At 46.8% G+C, this 16,588-nt stretch overlaps 1 protein-coding gene across 1 annotated transcript in view; it reads left to right on the top strand.

The window, feature by feature from the left end:
* The window catches only part of zmat4a (zinc finger, matrin-type 4a), a gene marked incomplete at both ends in the record, with an annotated part of 140,319 nt that overhangs the window by 107,641 nt on the left and 16,090 nt on the right, over positions 1–16,588 (top strand). Inside the window, 1 exon segment of the mRNA XM_083912930.1 lies at positions 8,935–9,156. Within this exon segment, the coding sequence (XP_083769056.1) occupies positions 8,935–9,156 (222 nt within the window).

A 16,588-nucleotide genomic window follows, 5' to 3' on the forward strand; every position in this document is an offset into this window, starting at 1 on the left:
TACTGGGAAATGATTTGAGGAAATCTGGTGCTTCAATGTTCATATTGCAACACGTCCATGACTCTTTTCCTTCACGTATAAATGAGACAATTATCTGCTGATCTAAACGTCTCAATCTGTCCCGTCTAACGATGAAAAACTTCTAAAGCATATGAATCACAGCAGTTAAGGGCCCCCAGTATTTTGTGCCCTCTTCTGGTTCCCTGTTATTCAAACTTTTTAATGGGCTGTCTCCGCTTTAGGACCATTTTACATTTTCATGCATTTCCATTTTGGTGCAGTGCAGCAACTCTATTCTGAGATCCTCAAAAAAGTTGGAGCATCCACGAAGGAATGAAAATCACAGGAAGTTGCTGTTACAGTGTTATCATTGTTATGACTTGGTGTAATGGTGAGAATAATAAAGAGAATAAACACTTGGTTAGAGTGATGAAGGTCTAAATGACATAACAATGAGCAAATAATGAGGTAGGTTTCATTAATGCGTTTCTTATATTTTAGCATTCTTTAATAAAATAGATTGTGAAAGTGATTTTAAGCCACACTAGCCGTGGTGCTTTAGGAATGGCAATGTCAGCTGGTCCACTGGCCGAGACAAATGTCTTGAGATATTACAAAACTTTACTGTGTCTTTTACTCAGGTCAAATTTGACATTTTTCCAATAAACTAATGACATTTCCACCAGTCTTAGAGCGTGATCACACTGTCCTTTTGGCCGCGGCCAAAACCGGTTTTTCAGCTAAAGTCTAGTACCTTTAAGTAGTGTGAGCGCACCCGCTCCGCGCTCAACTGGGGCCAGCTGGGCCGCCACGGCCCGCTTGAAAGAGGTGGGCTTTAGCGGAGCCGTTTGCACATGTACGAGCACGAGCGTGCGCACGTGTACGAGCACGAGCACGAGCCCTACGGCAGTAGCGTTATGTCCGCCTGTTCGGACATGTAAATAGAAGGACGGACCATGCGCGGACATTTAACAACAACAACAATGGTGGTGAAAGGTTCACGTTGTGTTTACTGCAGATTTGGTCGGATGAAAATATTCAAAAACAGTCGACAAGACGCACAAAAACTCCGAGGTCTACGGAAAGATTTGTAAACAAAGCCACACACACGCGATCAATGCGTGTGACGTGTTACGGCGTGATGGCCTATGGACAGCAAGAAGCATTGGCCGAGGCCCAGGTAGTGTGAGTACAAACGGGGCTGGGGCGCGGGGGGGAGAGGGAGGGGGGACAAGTACCCTAGAGTCCGGGTCGTGGTCCGGGAGGACAGTGTGATCACGCCCTTAGTTGTGTAGTTGTTGTGTTTTGTGCCAATTGCAAGTTGTAGCATGCTAACACGCTAAACTAAGATGGTACCATACCTTCTAAGCATCATTATGCTAGCATTGCCATTGTGAGCAGGTTAGCATGCTGACCTCAGTTTATATTTAGGGCGCACTCACACTGTCCATCCGTACCGTGCCCAAGTACGTTTCACTGCTAAAGTCTCGTTTGTTTGTCTGATTAGCTCGGGGCAGCATCGTGAAGGCATTCAAACGTCTTTTTTAACCACTAATACTGCTCATGATAACACCAAAGCTCTGCCCTTTTCTTTAAACCAATCGCCCCAGCGAGTGGGCTCAAAATAAAGAAAAGGCTTCATGATGTTTCAGTGTCTTTTCTTCAATTGGTAGTCTAAGTTTTAATCTCAATGAGTTGGTTTCCCCCCCCCCTGCTCAAATAAATTCTAAAGAAAGTAAGAAAATAAGTTCAAAAGCAGAAAAAAGTTAAATTTTTTATTGCTGTTACTTTACTGTACACACACACACACACACACACACACACACACACACACACACACACACACACACACACACACACACACACACACACACACACACACACACACACACACACACACACACACACACACACACACACACACACGTCCATGCAGCCCCGCATCAAATGTAATTCAACACACACACACGCACACGCACACGCACACACACACACACACACACACACACACACACACACACACACACACGTCCATACAGCCCCGCATCAAATGTAATTGAACACACACACACACACACACACACACACACACACACACACACACACACACACACACACACACACACACACACACACACACACACACACACACACACACACACACACACACACACACACACACACACACACACACACACACACGTCCATACAGCCCCGCATCAAATGTAATTCAACACACACACACACACACACACACACACACACACACACACACACACACACACACACACACACACACACACACACACACACACACACACACACACACACACACACACACACACACACACACACACACACACACACACACACACACACACACACACACACACACACACACACACACACACACACCGCATCAAATGTAATTCAACAACACTACATCAGCAGTGAAATGTAAGTACATTTAGTAAGAACTGTACTTAAGAACATTTTTACCTTTCCTTTAGTATTCCTATTTTCTGCAAATATATATATATATATATTATTTAATTTATAACTGAGTTTCCCCCTGACAGTCATTAAGAGCAGGCTCAGTTAGTGCCCCCCTCTGCAAAGGACAAACAAGACAACAGAGTGTAAAGGACAAACAGTCTGCACTTCAGGTTCAGCTCGCTTCACACAGTAATAAATCTCCGGGGTGGAGATGTTTTGTTTGTTTGCGTTTCACGGTCTGGACGAGCTCGCCCGATATTCCTCCTGGGAGACAAAGTGAAAATGACAAAATGCTTTGTGTGCTGTGTCGCAGAAGGTCTGTAGGCAAAGGGACAGTATCAGGAAGAGATCACCGCATGGATCCAGAGCACTTTGATCCCCTCTCCTCACAGAGGCGTGGTCTCCTTAGATTTATAACTCGGTTCACACTAAATGGGTCGGCTCTGTGCTGCTTCTCTGTCTGCATACAAACACTGTGCAAGGAGGGGGTTTGGCTTTTGAACACAACTCAGAGCTCTAACCTAGCGCAGGTGAAGAGACATGTTCAACTACAGCTGAGAAGTAGATGCGTCACCTTGGCGCATGGACACAAGGTAGTGTATTTCTTTCAGATGTGTGTGTGTGCGTGTGTGGGGGGGGGGGCTTTGCGTTGTCCTACCGTAGATTTATTTATTTTTTAATGGACTGTTGGTCCTCTGTTAATAACTTGGTGGGTAAATCTCATCTTCATCTCATCTTCAACCGCTTTATCCCGGGGTCGGGGTCGCGGGGGGCTGGAGCCGATCTCAGCTGACATTGGGCGTGAGGCGGGGTCCACCCTGGACAGGACGCCAGTCTATCACAGGGCACATAGAGACGAACATAGACAGACTACCATTCAAACCTACGGGCAATTTTTAGACTCATCAATTAACCTAACACATGCACGTCTTTGGACTGTGGGAGGAAACCGGAGAACCCGGAGAAAACCCACGCAGACACGGGGACAACATGCAAACTCCGCACAGAAAGGCCGAGCAAAAATCTCAGTAAACCACAGACAAACACCTTCAAAATACTCAAAACGGGCGACACGGGTTGTGTGGTAAGCCCTGTCGCTTCCCAGCGAGAGGGTTCCTGGTTTGAATCCCGGATGGGGCCCTTCTGTGTGGAGTGTGCATGTTGTCCCCGTGTCTGCGTGGGTTTTCTCCGGGTTCTCCGGTTTCCTCCCACAGTCCAAAGACGTGCAGGTGTTCGGTTCATTGATGACTCTAAATCACCCGTAGGTGTGAATGGTTGTCTGTCTCTGTTCGTCTCTATGTGTCCTGTGATAGACTGGCGTCCTGTCCAGGGTGGACCCCGCCTCACGCCCGATGTCAGCTGGGATCGACTCCAGCCCCCCGTGACCCCGACAGGGACAAGCGGTTGAAGAGAGATGAATGAATGAATGGATCTCTGCTGTTAGTGTCTAGGCCGTCGTCCGGTTCAGCACCGCAGACAGCGCCACCGTAGCTTACATGATCACACGTGACCAATAGAAATGACTGATTGATAATAGTTTATGAGGTCGGGTTGACCTCGGGTATCAGACCTGTAGGCTAAGTTAGGATAAGCTAACAAGAAAGTACATTCCATAGCAACAGCCCGCCTGGAGGGCCGCTTTCTCTATAAGAACAATGATTTATGGATGATTTGTTTTTTAATAGGAAGAGTTTAAATTGAATTCTGTCCATCACATAATATTGCCATACTTAGTAACCATATTTTAACAGCAGCAGCTCACTTCGGGCCGGGATATATTGGGATCATATCACAGCTAAGGGTGTTGTCAGAGGAACAATGCCCCTTAGCTGTCATAAAATCCCAATATACCACTGCCTGCCACGAGCTACTGCATCAGTAGATGAAGGTTGGCATGGACCCAGTTTGGAGAAGCATTCAGAAGGACAGGCACAGGAACTAAGTAGAAGTTTAAGTGCATTCTATATATACTTTAAAACATATTTATTGTATTGTCACCACTCTACCTTGCCGTCAGACAGCTCGGTTTAAGTTTACATGGGGGGGGGAACTGAAAAAGTTCTATGCTCTGGTCAAAGCAACCAGACCCCATCGACAAAAACAGTCATTTCACCGCACAGAACGCAGGAGCTGCTGGTCTGCCCTCATCAGTCAGATAGTCTGTGATAAGGCCTGTGCACGTGAAACGCACCGGCCGTTCCACTCATTTCCTATGGAGGAGGCGGTAGCGCCCAGTGTAGCGACGCGCACCGCTCAGATTTGCCTCTCTTGCACTGAGCTCATACTGTACCTCTTTAACCCATCTTAGGCTACGTTCACACTGCAGTTACAAGTGACCTGAATCCATTTTTTTCGACCCATATCTGATTTGCTTTTGACAGAAGTGTGAACAGCAAAAGTCGCAATGAATCTGACATTTACAAATCAGAATTGGGCCACTTTTAAATGTGCGACTGAATCTGATTACTACTGATTTTTTTGAATGGACCGCAATCTGAACAGCCAGGTTGCCTTTAATGACATCATTCTGATCCGCGCTGCACTGTTTTGTAAATGAATGACAAAAATTTGTGCCACAGGCGGGAACCAGGGACAGAATCAAAACAAACATGGAGGACACACTGAAGTTTTAGACCTCGTTAGTATTTGGGGTGACACTTCCTCCACTCACTGTTTTTGGCATTAAGCCATAAAGTCCTACAATACCGCTTGCCGTTGCCATGTTCGCGTCTGTAAACACCGTTGTGGCGTGATGTCTTCAATGATCAACTGCGCACGCGGGTCACTTCAGGAGCGTGAGCTGTTCACACAGCAATCTGTAGACCGGCCACATTTATAGACGTAATGTGAACAGACAAAAAACAGATTTGAGCATTAAATCAGAATTGTGCGTTAAGACCTGCAGTGTGAACGGAGCCTTATACACCAGGAGCAGTGGGCAGTCGCAGTGCAGCGCCCAGCTCCAGCTCTTTTGACAGGAGACTCTAACCTAAGTGTAGAACTGCTTCACTTCACTGTGCTAGATTACTTCAATCTCTCCCCCTTTTTGCAGTCTGAACCCGTCACCCTCACATCTGATCAGACAGCAGAAAGCCTATCACTCCAACAAACCACTACTGCGTGCGCGTGCGTGTGTGTGTGTGTGTGTGTGTGTGTGTGTGTGTGTGTGTGTGTGTGTGTGTGTGTGTGTGTGTGTGTGTCCTCTGACTAATCAGCCGCAAGGCTTCCATTATGAAACGTGGCATGTCTACTGTCTCCTTGACTTGATGATGATAAATCAAGACCATCAGGCTTGGATGATTCATGCCCTAGTGTACTGATGATTCCTCCAGAAATGTTCTTCTCAGACATCAATGTCAAAAAAAATTGTAAGTCTTCGGGGAAAAAGCTACAATCATCTCAGAGGGGCCGTGGTGTGTCTCTGGCGCTGGGCACTCTGTCTCCAAAGCCCAAGAATTCATGTGTGCGACGTAATAAGGCCCATTTTTATCCCCACTGACGCTTAAACTTTACTGTAGAGAAGCGAGGGTCTGTTGACGGAGTTTAAAGTGTCCTCTACGCAGCAGGTGCCGCACCGAGTCGACACCATCTGCCTCTTGGCGACGGCGCCGGGCTCCGCCTTCTGAACTGAGCTGAACCCTCAATCAAAGCACAGAGGGGTGTTAAACAGTACGGCTCTAATGATGCACTAAATGGAACGAAAGGGGTTCACTCCTTTACGAGCCTGCTGGGGAATCTATGAGGCTGGAGAGCCGTGGGGCAATAACACAGCCTTATATGAATGAGGAGTCTGTCACCTTGTGTTGGATGTAAATACTTTAGGTCAAACCGGTGGGCTGCGACACGATTGGCTGGGACACTGCCGTAAAAGGCAGTGCGCATATTAAATCAGTGTGATTACAATCCGCTGGAGGAGGAGGAGGAGACTGTATGAAGAGGTTGAACGGATGATGATAAATGATCTTTGCGTAGGTTTTGCAATCAAGTGCACCTTTAATTCCTGAGTATTTGCAGAAAATCATTTGCTTTTCTGCTTTTTTCTCATTTTCTCTTCACCCTCAGCGCTTTGGGCATCGTTTACGCACAGATTTGACCACGAAATCCTCTAATAGTCGACATTTTTCTTACACTTCTTTTATCCTAAAGATTTATTCCAGTCCATGAAGTGCTATGTTCATGCACTTCACAGAAGCTGCAGACTACGGTGCACATGCACAAGCACATGCTTTGGACACGTTGCAATGTGAACAGACAAAAAAATGAGATTTGAGCAATAAATCAGAATTTTGCGTCAGGACCTGCAGTGTGAACGCAGCCTTATACACCAGGAGAAGTGGGCAGGAGCACTAACATGACTATGTGTCGACCCACAACTACTCAACCAACGACCTAATTTGATTGGATTCATTTTCCTAAGGCCCCTGAGTTCAGGATGAAACATTTAAAAAAGGGAAAGACATGGATTTGAATGTAAAAATGCTTGACATATTTTTGGCTTATTTCAAGAGATAAATTAACAATTAACGCAAGGACACGGATCAAAATAGAGGAAAAGTATTTCTCTTTTCCATTAGGAACGACGACTAACAACAAAATACACCAAGCTACTGAAGATGCGCCTTCGAGCTGGTAGCCCAGTCGTAACGGAAATCCCTGCTGTACTGGTTTGAGGCGCAGAGCCGAGCTAGCACATGCGACGTAAGTCTAAGTCCCCTTTCGCTCTCCGTCGTCCCCGCGAACAGTAAATATTTCCCCCTGTTTGAGTTCTCCGCAGCCTTTAAATCCTCTCTCTTACATTCTGTCACTCTCTCGCTGCTCTCGTAGGCAACTGCCTGAGTCGTCAGTGTTCATTGCTCAAACTAGGTGCTGTCCTTTCAGGTTATGTCTCATATGCCAGCAGTGTCTAAACTGCCTGGATGGAGAATGTCACCTCTCTACATGTGCAGCTACAGACTGTAGTTTTCCTCCTGACTAGAGGGCTCCCACTGCGGGCGGCGCTCCTCCAATCTGAATCTTAGTGGGTGGGCTGCTTACATAATGGCTAGTTAGTTATGAGTCCTTGGATTGAGTTGTTGGAGTGTACGGAGGACGCACGCCACTCTCACTCACTCCTTTTGAGCAAGGCATTCACTCCGAGACAGCTCCTGGGCTTCTGTTGTGTAGCTGACCTCCGACCTCCTTACAAAAGGGAACTGCAGAGATTAAATTAAGCCTGACAGTTTACATTGGCCTATTAGTCGGAGAGGTCACCCCGTAACCACAAAGTCACGGATTCAAATCCGACATAATAGCCAGTTGCCGTGGATGCGGGCGTCAGCCAAGTGCTGGATGTAAAATACAATGCAAATGTGCACTCTGCTGTGCCCGTGGCTCTGCTCTGAGCCTCTGAAGGCTGTAAACGCAGATGTGCTGACGGTTAAAGCTTCCATACATTCTCTACCCGCCATTTTTCTCTTTGAGATGCAGTCCGGTGTAATGGGACATAATGGGACAACGCTAAATGTTGACTCGGGGTGGGCCGAGCACTGGAGGGTTGAAACTGATTAAGTTGATAGTGCCGTTATGTGTCGGAGGAACGCTCGGCGCAACGCGGCACTCGTTCAGGGTTAATGCCGTCATTCATGCGTGAACGCGCAAGTGGGCAGCCACGAGGAGAGCGGGCTCTTTAATCCATTTGCCAAGGAGAATTTAGGTTTTCCTCTTCAGGCGTTTAATGGAGAAACAGCTTGTTATTGAGGGGCTGCGGCAGCAAGGCCACAGTCATCATTACATTGCTGCTGATCAGCGCTCATTAAATCCCTTACATTGTTCTTTTACACCGCTGGCTACTAATCTCCACTTTAAAAAGTCAACTCGTGTTTGTAGGCTGCTGTTAATAGTCTGCATTCTTGGTTAAAAAATTTAAACATACAGTTTAAAGGGTAATGCAGAAAAAGTACCATATTTTTCGGATTAAAAGTCGCTCCGGAGTAAAAGTCTCACCTGCATGAGACGTGCAGGGGGAAACCAGGTCTGATACACACACAAACATGTGAATTATACTAACTAGCTAGCATACAGTATCATCTGGCTACATGTGTCTGCTGTCTTTTCACCAATATACCCTGACGAATAATACATTTGCAAAGATGTCCTGAAGGGACCCTAAGGAGCCAGTATCAGGGCCCATTTTGATTTATCATGTCGGCTAACATGAAGCCTCCCCCTGCTGGTGCTGCAGCGCTGCTCTCCTCCGTCACATCGAACTCTACCCTGCGGGTATTTTGCTCCAAATGTGTGTGGAAATAAGAATAGGTGAAAATGAAAACTGATTTGGTCGTCCTGCTGATTTACTGCGCTCTGACACAACAACACAAAGTCACTGAGGAACATGTGTCACCTTTCGAACCAGTAAAAAGTCCTGCAGAACCTTAAATTATGTTTTGTTTTTCCCTTCAGAGGCGTCACCCAGTCCCGTAAAGAGCTCACCAGAAACGTCTCCCATGACCTCCCCGCGACAGCGCCGCGACTCGGACCGCTACTGCCAGCTATGCAACGCCTGGTTCAACAACCCCGGCATGGCTCAGCAACATTACGACGGCAAAAAGCACAAGAAGAACGCTGCGAGAGCGGACCTGCTGGAGCAGCTGGGCAAGACTCTTGACATGGGGGAGATGAAAGGTACGGAGCACTGCCCGTCAACACATACGGCACTTTTTATGTTCTGACTGTTGTAAGCAATATACTTTCAAAGCATCACAGATCAAGGCATTTTAAATCAGTCATGCTGCTTTTAAAGTCGTTTCTAAAGCTTAGTGATGTGAGGACTTTGGTTGAAACTCTGCTTTTTCCATGTGTGTTAGACTGCAAGGTGGCAACTTCCAGGCTTAAGTGTGTGAGTGACTGATATACAGCCGTGTCAAGGTGTTAAGTAATGATACAGAGTCCTATTGACCAAGGGCTTCTCATCCACAGTGTAATGTACTTCAACGGACAGGGGGAGAAAACATCCATTAATGTAGTGATCTTCACGGTTGAGCAAGCGGACTGAAGCAGACACAAGTGTCCTTGAGCGAGACCCGACACCCTGCCGGCTCCAGGGGAGCTGCTCGTTGGCTGACCTTGGTCTCTGTATGCAAGAGTGAACCAAAAATGAGAATTCAGGGACTCACATGAACAAAGTCAAATATTAAAGTTATATTATTGCCAAACCTAAAGTTACACACATTATTATTGGACTTGGACTGGACTTGTACTTATAAAGCACCTTTCTTCTGACTACTCAAGGCGCTTTCACAGTGTTTGTCACATTCACCCGTTCACACAGACATTCACACTGATGGCGGCGGACATCTACAGACCATCTAATCTAACCATTCACACCACATTCACACACCCATGTGCAGCACGGGGAGCAATTCGGGGTTCAGCGTCTTGCCCAAGGACACTTCAACATGTGGACCGGGGATCTAACCTCCGATCTCTCAAATGGAGGACGACCCACTCTACCACTAAGCCACAGTCACCCCTTATTACTTATTGAATAATGGCATTTTACACAAGATAAACAAAGGAGATAATCATAAGGTAGAAAATGCACTTCGAACAATACGATCCATTATACACAAACACCAAACACGGTGTTCCCTTGATGGGTGCGGTTGAGTGGGTAAGCAAGGTATGATGTGCATCTGGTGACGGCTGCGTGAAGCTGTGTAGTCTGCCAGCCGTGTATTCTTCGTGATTGAGCTGAGGGTTAATAAAAGCCTGATTTACTTTTTTAAAAACAACCAGTTCCTTGACTCCCTCTTCCCCGAGTTGATATTTTAATTAGCTTTTCTGCCAATATCCGAAATTCCGATATTGTCCAACCCTTAATTTCCGATACCGATATCACCCGATACCGATATATGCAGCCTTTTTACACCAAAATTCATCACATATCACCTATTATGGAATTAACACATTATGCCTAATTGTATTGTGATGCCCCACTGGATGCATACATAAATGCAACATGGCTTTTCAAATGTAAACACAGTCTGTACAAAATAAGTTATTGAAAAAAGTGCCAGATTTGCTTTTTTTCATCACTTTTCTGCACAAATGTAGCGTATAACTCCGCATGATTCTTCTTGAGGTGGGTGATCAAATTTGATGTATTAAAGGAAGACGCCTTGCAGCAAATCGCAAATTTACTGTTAGTAGGTGACACTTGGAAATACTTCCAAACCATGGACATCTCATGCACCGGGTAGGCCAGCTTGTTAGCCACGGTTAGCAACCTACGAGTCTAGCGTGTTGTTGTTGTTATACGTCATCAAGCACACGCCTGTAAACGTCCCATGTTGCATTCATGCAGCCTCGTAAATGCTGAAGCCTACAGAACTAACATCGGTTGTAAAAACCTGATACCGATAATTCCCGATATTACTTTTTTAACTCAATATCGGAGGGCCGATATTATCGGACATCCCTAATTTTAGTATAATTTAATGTTGTGTTCATCCCTGTAACCCCTAAGACAATACTCAGGGCTTAACAGACGATAAACTCAACCATCGCTGCCAAGCAGCTGACCCAAAACCAAACCAAAAAAGAAGGCTTGAGACACAACGAACTCTCCCGCACCCCTACGATACACTAGAAAACAGGCCGACAAATACACAAAAAGCTCTGCGATAGTGTTCAGAAATACATAGGGAGACGCTCTCACTACCTCTGATGGTGAGACAGTGAGTCAGCACAGAGCACTGGACACTCAGGGGACATGAAGACTCCCCACAGCTGGGCTTCATCAATGCCAATCAGTGCCACACACACCTGACTGCAGCGAGTGGATTCAATCACCGCTCTCACTGAGCCGAAAGGTTGAGAGCCCTCACAGTGAACAGTGTGTGAAACTTTTATATACCGTGAGTTTCACACTCTGTTCCATTGGAAATCTGTTATCTATTAAAGCCCTTTCCAAATGAGTTCGCACAGTACTGATGCGGCCTGTCACCACCTGGGAAAGCTCTCTGTGTGTCGCTGTGTATGGGAGTTGTGGTGCCTGGCTTCTGTGACCACATTACACACCGCCACACTGGAGGGATGCTGATGCAGCTTATTTTTTTACTCAGAACCAAGTTTATTAAAAGGGACACTTTCCCCTTATTAACCCAGCTCTGTGTGATGGCAGTGTCTGCAGACGTTTGACTGATATGCGGAGGTCAGCCTAAACTCCGATCTCTGTGCACTGTGGCCATGGAGAAAAGCCAAACACCCTTCATCTGCACACCTCACACATCTTACTTTAGTCTATTTAGATGAGTTCATAGACGGAAAATTAAATATCAGCCAGAATTACAAGGCTTTTCTTTAGGAGCCATGTCTCACGTGAACGAGAACCCAGATTTAAATTTAAATTAAGCAATTTGTTCAGGGAGTCGGGAAAGTGGTACGGCCGACAATCACTGGACTCAAGAAGAAGAAGAAGAAGAATGGGGAAATTCAATTTTCACTCTATTTTTCCATGTTACACACACAGGCCCGAAATACACACACATGCACAGACAGGACCTACACTTACAACTAGTGGAGAGATGTTAGAGCGAAGGGCTGCCAGTGACCGGCGCCCTGAGCAGTTGGTGGTTAGGTGCCTTGCTCAACAGCACCTCAGCAGTGCCCAGGAGATGAACTGGCACCTCTCCAGCCATCAGTCCAAGCTCCATTCATGGTCCACACAGGGACTTAAACCAGTGACTCTCCAGTTCCCAGCCAAGTCACCTATGGACTGAGCTACTGCAACAAGTCCAGTCAGCGCGTTTACATGCGCATCAGTAACCCGAAAATGGCCTTACCGCGGTAAAGGGAATATGGGATTATTGAGGTTCACCACAGACACATGAGAGGGGGTTGAATGGGAAAACGACGAGAGCAACTTGACTTCCTGTACAGCAGGTGGCGCTCCGCCAACATACAGCTGGACTGAATACTGCTTTATCATCCAGTTCACCGTTGTCAAAATCACAAGCGAGGCAAAAATGGTGGACAGAAACAGGTCTTCTTGGTAGTGATGTTACACGCCATGGCAAAGTCCTCCCTCCCCGTAGCTTGTGTTGTTTATGTTGTTATTGTTGTTTTCAGCGCCGTTGCTTCCTGGTTTAATCTATTTCCGGGTCACAAGCTACTGCCGCGGAGTGGGAAGGGGGTGAGTTCTAACCTACGGAGCATTCGCAGACGTAAAACCAAATAATAGTCCGGTTAAGCTGTTTACATGCATGAATGATCGGGGTACTGAAGGAGTTATCCAGGTCTGTCAACAGGGGGAATAAGAACTTCGATTTTACCCGGGGTACGGTGTTTACATGGTGTTTAAGGGCGCACTCACACTGTCCTTCCGCACCCGGCCAAAACCGGTTTTTCGGGTCAAGCCTAGTGCGTTTGACCAGTGTGAGTGCCACCGCTCCGCGTCTAGCTGCGGCCAGCTGGCCGTCCACGGCCCGTTTGAGAGAGATGGGCTTTTGTACAGCATGTTTGCACGTGTACGAGCACGAGCACGAGGCCTACGACGGTTCTGACGTCATTTATGTGCTGTTTGGACATAGAAAAAAGAAGGAGGGACCATGCGCGGACATTTAACAACAACAACAATGGCGGTGAAAGGTTCACGTTGGTGTGATGCGGAGGTGGAGTGTTTACTGCAGATTTGGTCGATGAAAAGATTCAAACACAGTCGACAAGACGCACAAAAACTCTGAGGTCTACGGAAAGATTTGTAGACAAAGCGACGCATCGCCATGACGTCATCAATGCGTGTGACGTGTTACGGCGTGATGACGTATAGGCAGCAAGAAGCATTCTCCGAGGCCCAGGTAGTGTGAGTACAAACGGGCCTGGAGGGGGGGGACAAGGACCCTAAAGCCTGGGGCGCAGTGCGGAAGGACAGTGTGAGTGCGCCCTTAAAGATCAGTCACATGACCTCCGTTAATTGTTGGAGTGCAACCTTTACTATTTGTTATTCTGCTTCACCGCTAAGTCACTGTCGGAGAACAGGTGAGTGTTACGTGAAGCATGTTTAAGTCGCAATATTTGGGATCACTCAATGATTAGTGAGAGAGAGTGGCGTTACATTTTAATGATTCCGATCATTTGTTAGTCCTCTACTTGCAGCCCCCTCCACACGAGCCTTCAGCTTGACTCCTGCAGTTCACCAGCGTGTCACAAGCTGTTAATTTTACAGAGGAGAGGAGAACGTTCTTGCTTATCCTCTCCCAGTCACAATATGTCAATAACAATTACACAATATTATCCCAGCCGGTGGAGGGCCGGCTGCCAGAAGAGCAGAGGGAGCCCAGAGGTGTTGTAAAGGGTATTGGCGCGTGACCGCACCGAATGGGAGGAACAAGTACTCACAGCTGATTGGACACGGACCCCTAACTCCAGGCCTGATTGGTTCTTTACGCCCGTAGGTGCACGCTGGCTGGTTGAGGGGAAATTGAACGGTTGCAGTCAGTTCAGCTTTGTCATGTTGGCTTTTGAGGTTTTGAGTACATGACGTCTATTTTGGGTACCATATATTTGGCCCGTGGTTGGGTAACATCACTAGTCAGCATTATAGTTCAGTATGGCATAAATGGACTTGTACTTATATAGCGCGTTTCTAATCTTCTGACTTCTCAAGGCGCTTTCACAGTGTTTGTCACATTCACCCGTTCACACAGACATTCACACTGATGGCAGTGGACATCTACACACCATCTAATGTAACCATTCACACCACATTTACACACCCATGCGCAGCACGGGGAGCAATTCGGGGTTCAGTGTCTTGCCTAAGAACACTTTGACACGTGGACCAGGGGAAGTGGGGATCGAACAGCCAATCTCTCGAATGGTGGACGACACACTCTTCTACTGTGCGTGTGGGTGGGTGTGTGTGCGTGATAGCTAAACATATAGGTAGATACATGTATGAGGAGTATAAGTGACTAGAAAACAGTTTAATGCAGAAAATGAAGCCAGTCAGTCTCCATTTATTAGTTTGATGTTAGAAGACGGATCAATCTTCTTCCTTTTAACTGTTTTTTCTCTGGACTCGATTGCCTTTGGACCCGTTCCTGACTCGGACTCGACTGGACCTCTTCTGGGACTTTGACTACATCCCTGATCGTAAAGAAAATGTATGATTGAAGGAATTCTATGAACAAGATCACAAGAAAGTTCGGTGTTAAGTTCTCCACGTTGAGACTACAGTAGGAGTCAATGATAATCAGTGGTGGTGCTGGAATAGCAACACTAAGCGTTACTGTGATTGTATTGAAAGGACAGGAGCACTTCTGTGCAGACAGGTTCTGATGGTGCACCAAAGACTGCTCTCTACCTCTCCACTCTCACTTAAAGCCGTCGCTCTCTTTGGCCCCGTCTCTTCTGCACCGAGCCTGTTTTGCAGTGCGTTAGGAGGAGACAGATTCGCCAACATCAACACAGTCATTACAGAGAGGCTGAAAATGTCAGCACGCTAGCTGCACTATTCAGCACTTGGGCTAATGAGTGTTTCTCTCCGGCGATTATCAATTAGTAACGAAGTGGCAAATCATCCTATCAGGCAAAACCAGCACTGTGAGCCTGTGGAGAGGAGAATGGGACCGCAGCAGGCGTAGCGGGCAGCCGGGACAGGGAGGGGAGGTGGGGGGTGGGGGGGTGTAGCTGCTGAGGCTGCTGCTGCCGGAAAACACATCCTCCACGGCTCCCATACGGAGCCCTTCTCTATAATTCCTCTTTTCATCTTTCTCCACATCTCCTTTTGATTCGATTCCGTCTCTTCTCTGTGCCCGCCCCCTGCTTCGCTGTTTCCCTCTTCCTGACCTCTAGCACCGTCCTCGCACACTTTTCGACTTGCTGAGGAAATGTGCAGTGGAAAGATGTAATAAAATATTCAACAGCTCCCATAAAGGAGGAGGCTCCGTCATGCAGGGGTCTGTATATTGGTGGTGTGTATACAGCATAGGGTAAACGACGGAGAGGGTAAAGGCACGCATGCCAGGCCATTAGCACTGCACTGATCCTGTGTTTGAATTGTGAAGGACTCAAATACACCTGCTGCCCACCCAGCTCTTTGCTCCCACCACCACAGTGTTACAGTTTATGATTTACAGTTTTTATAGTTTCGTTTACAGATGTTTTATCACTAGTTCATTTTTATTTATTCATTCATCTTCAACCGCTTGTCCCTGTCAGGGTCGCGGGGGGCTGGAGCCGATCCCAGCTGACATCGGGCGTGAGGCGGGGTCCACCCTGGACAGGACGCCAGTCTATCACAGGACACATAGAGACGAACAGAGACAGACAACCATTCACACCTACGGGTGATTTAGAGTCATCAATGAACCGAACACCTGCACGTCTTTGGACTGTGGGAGGAAACCGGAGAACCCGGAGAAAACCCACGCAGACACGGGGACAACATGCAAACTCCACACAGAAGGACCCCAGCCGGGATGCGAACGTGGAACCTTCTCGCTGTGAGGCGACAGTGCTAACCACTACACCTACACCTATATTTTATATCCAAATCACATTTTTACCTGGACTGTCCTTTCTCCTTAAATTGTGGTTGTTCCTTCAATATTCTCTTTCTATCGAAGCGACATTGAGGGACACTCTTGGCGTGTGCCACAGTGTCCTTTGTTGTTTATGATTCCCCTTTAACAATGAAGGACTTTTGCTCTTCGCACAAAGGCGACAGTGCTAACCACTACACTACCGTATTGCCCTGGTTAATTTATATCACATGGTAAAAGATTAACATGAAGAAATCAATGCAACCGTTGCTCGCGTCCAGCGCAGTTGCCCAATATCTATGAGGACGTCTGGACACAAAGTAGACGCCACTGATTGTAAATGTATGGGTGTGTATTGGAAAGACCTAATGGGGCGTGCAAACGTGTGAGACCTCTTTGCTGACTCCTTCTTGTAGACCTTTCTATTTTATAATACATTGTTCTACCATAACAGCTGTTTGTACTGTATATACCGTACGGGTGCGGAGGTACATGTGTATCCACCAAATTATATGAGGAAATATAGCCTTACTTTATTTTACTTTGTAAAAATGATGACCTGGGCTCTT

Source organism: Echiichthys vipera, assembly GCF_963691815.1.
Source record: "Echiichthys vipera genome assembly, chromosome: 4".
Lineage (NCBI taxonomy): Eukaryota > Metazoa > Chordata > Actinopteri > Perciformes > Trachinidae > Echiichthys > Echiichthys vipera.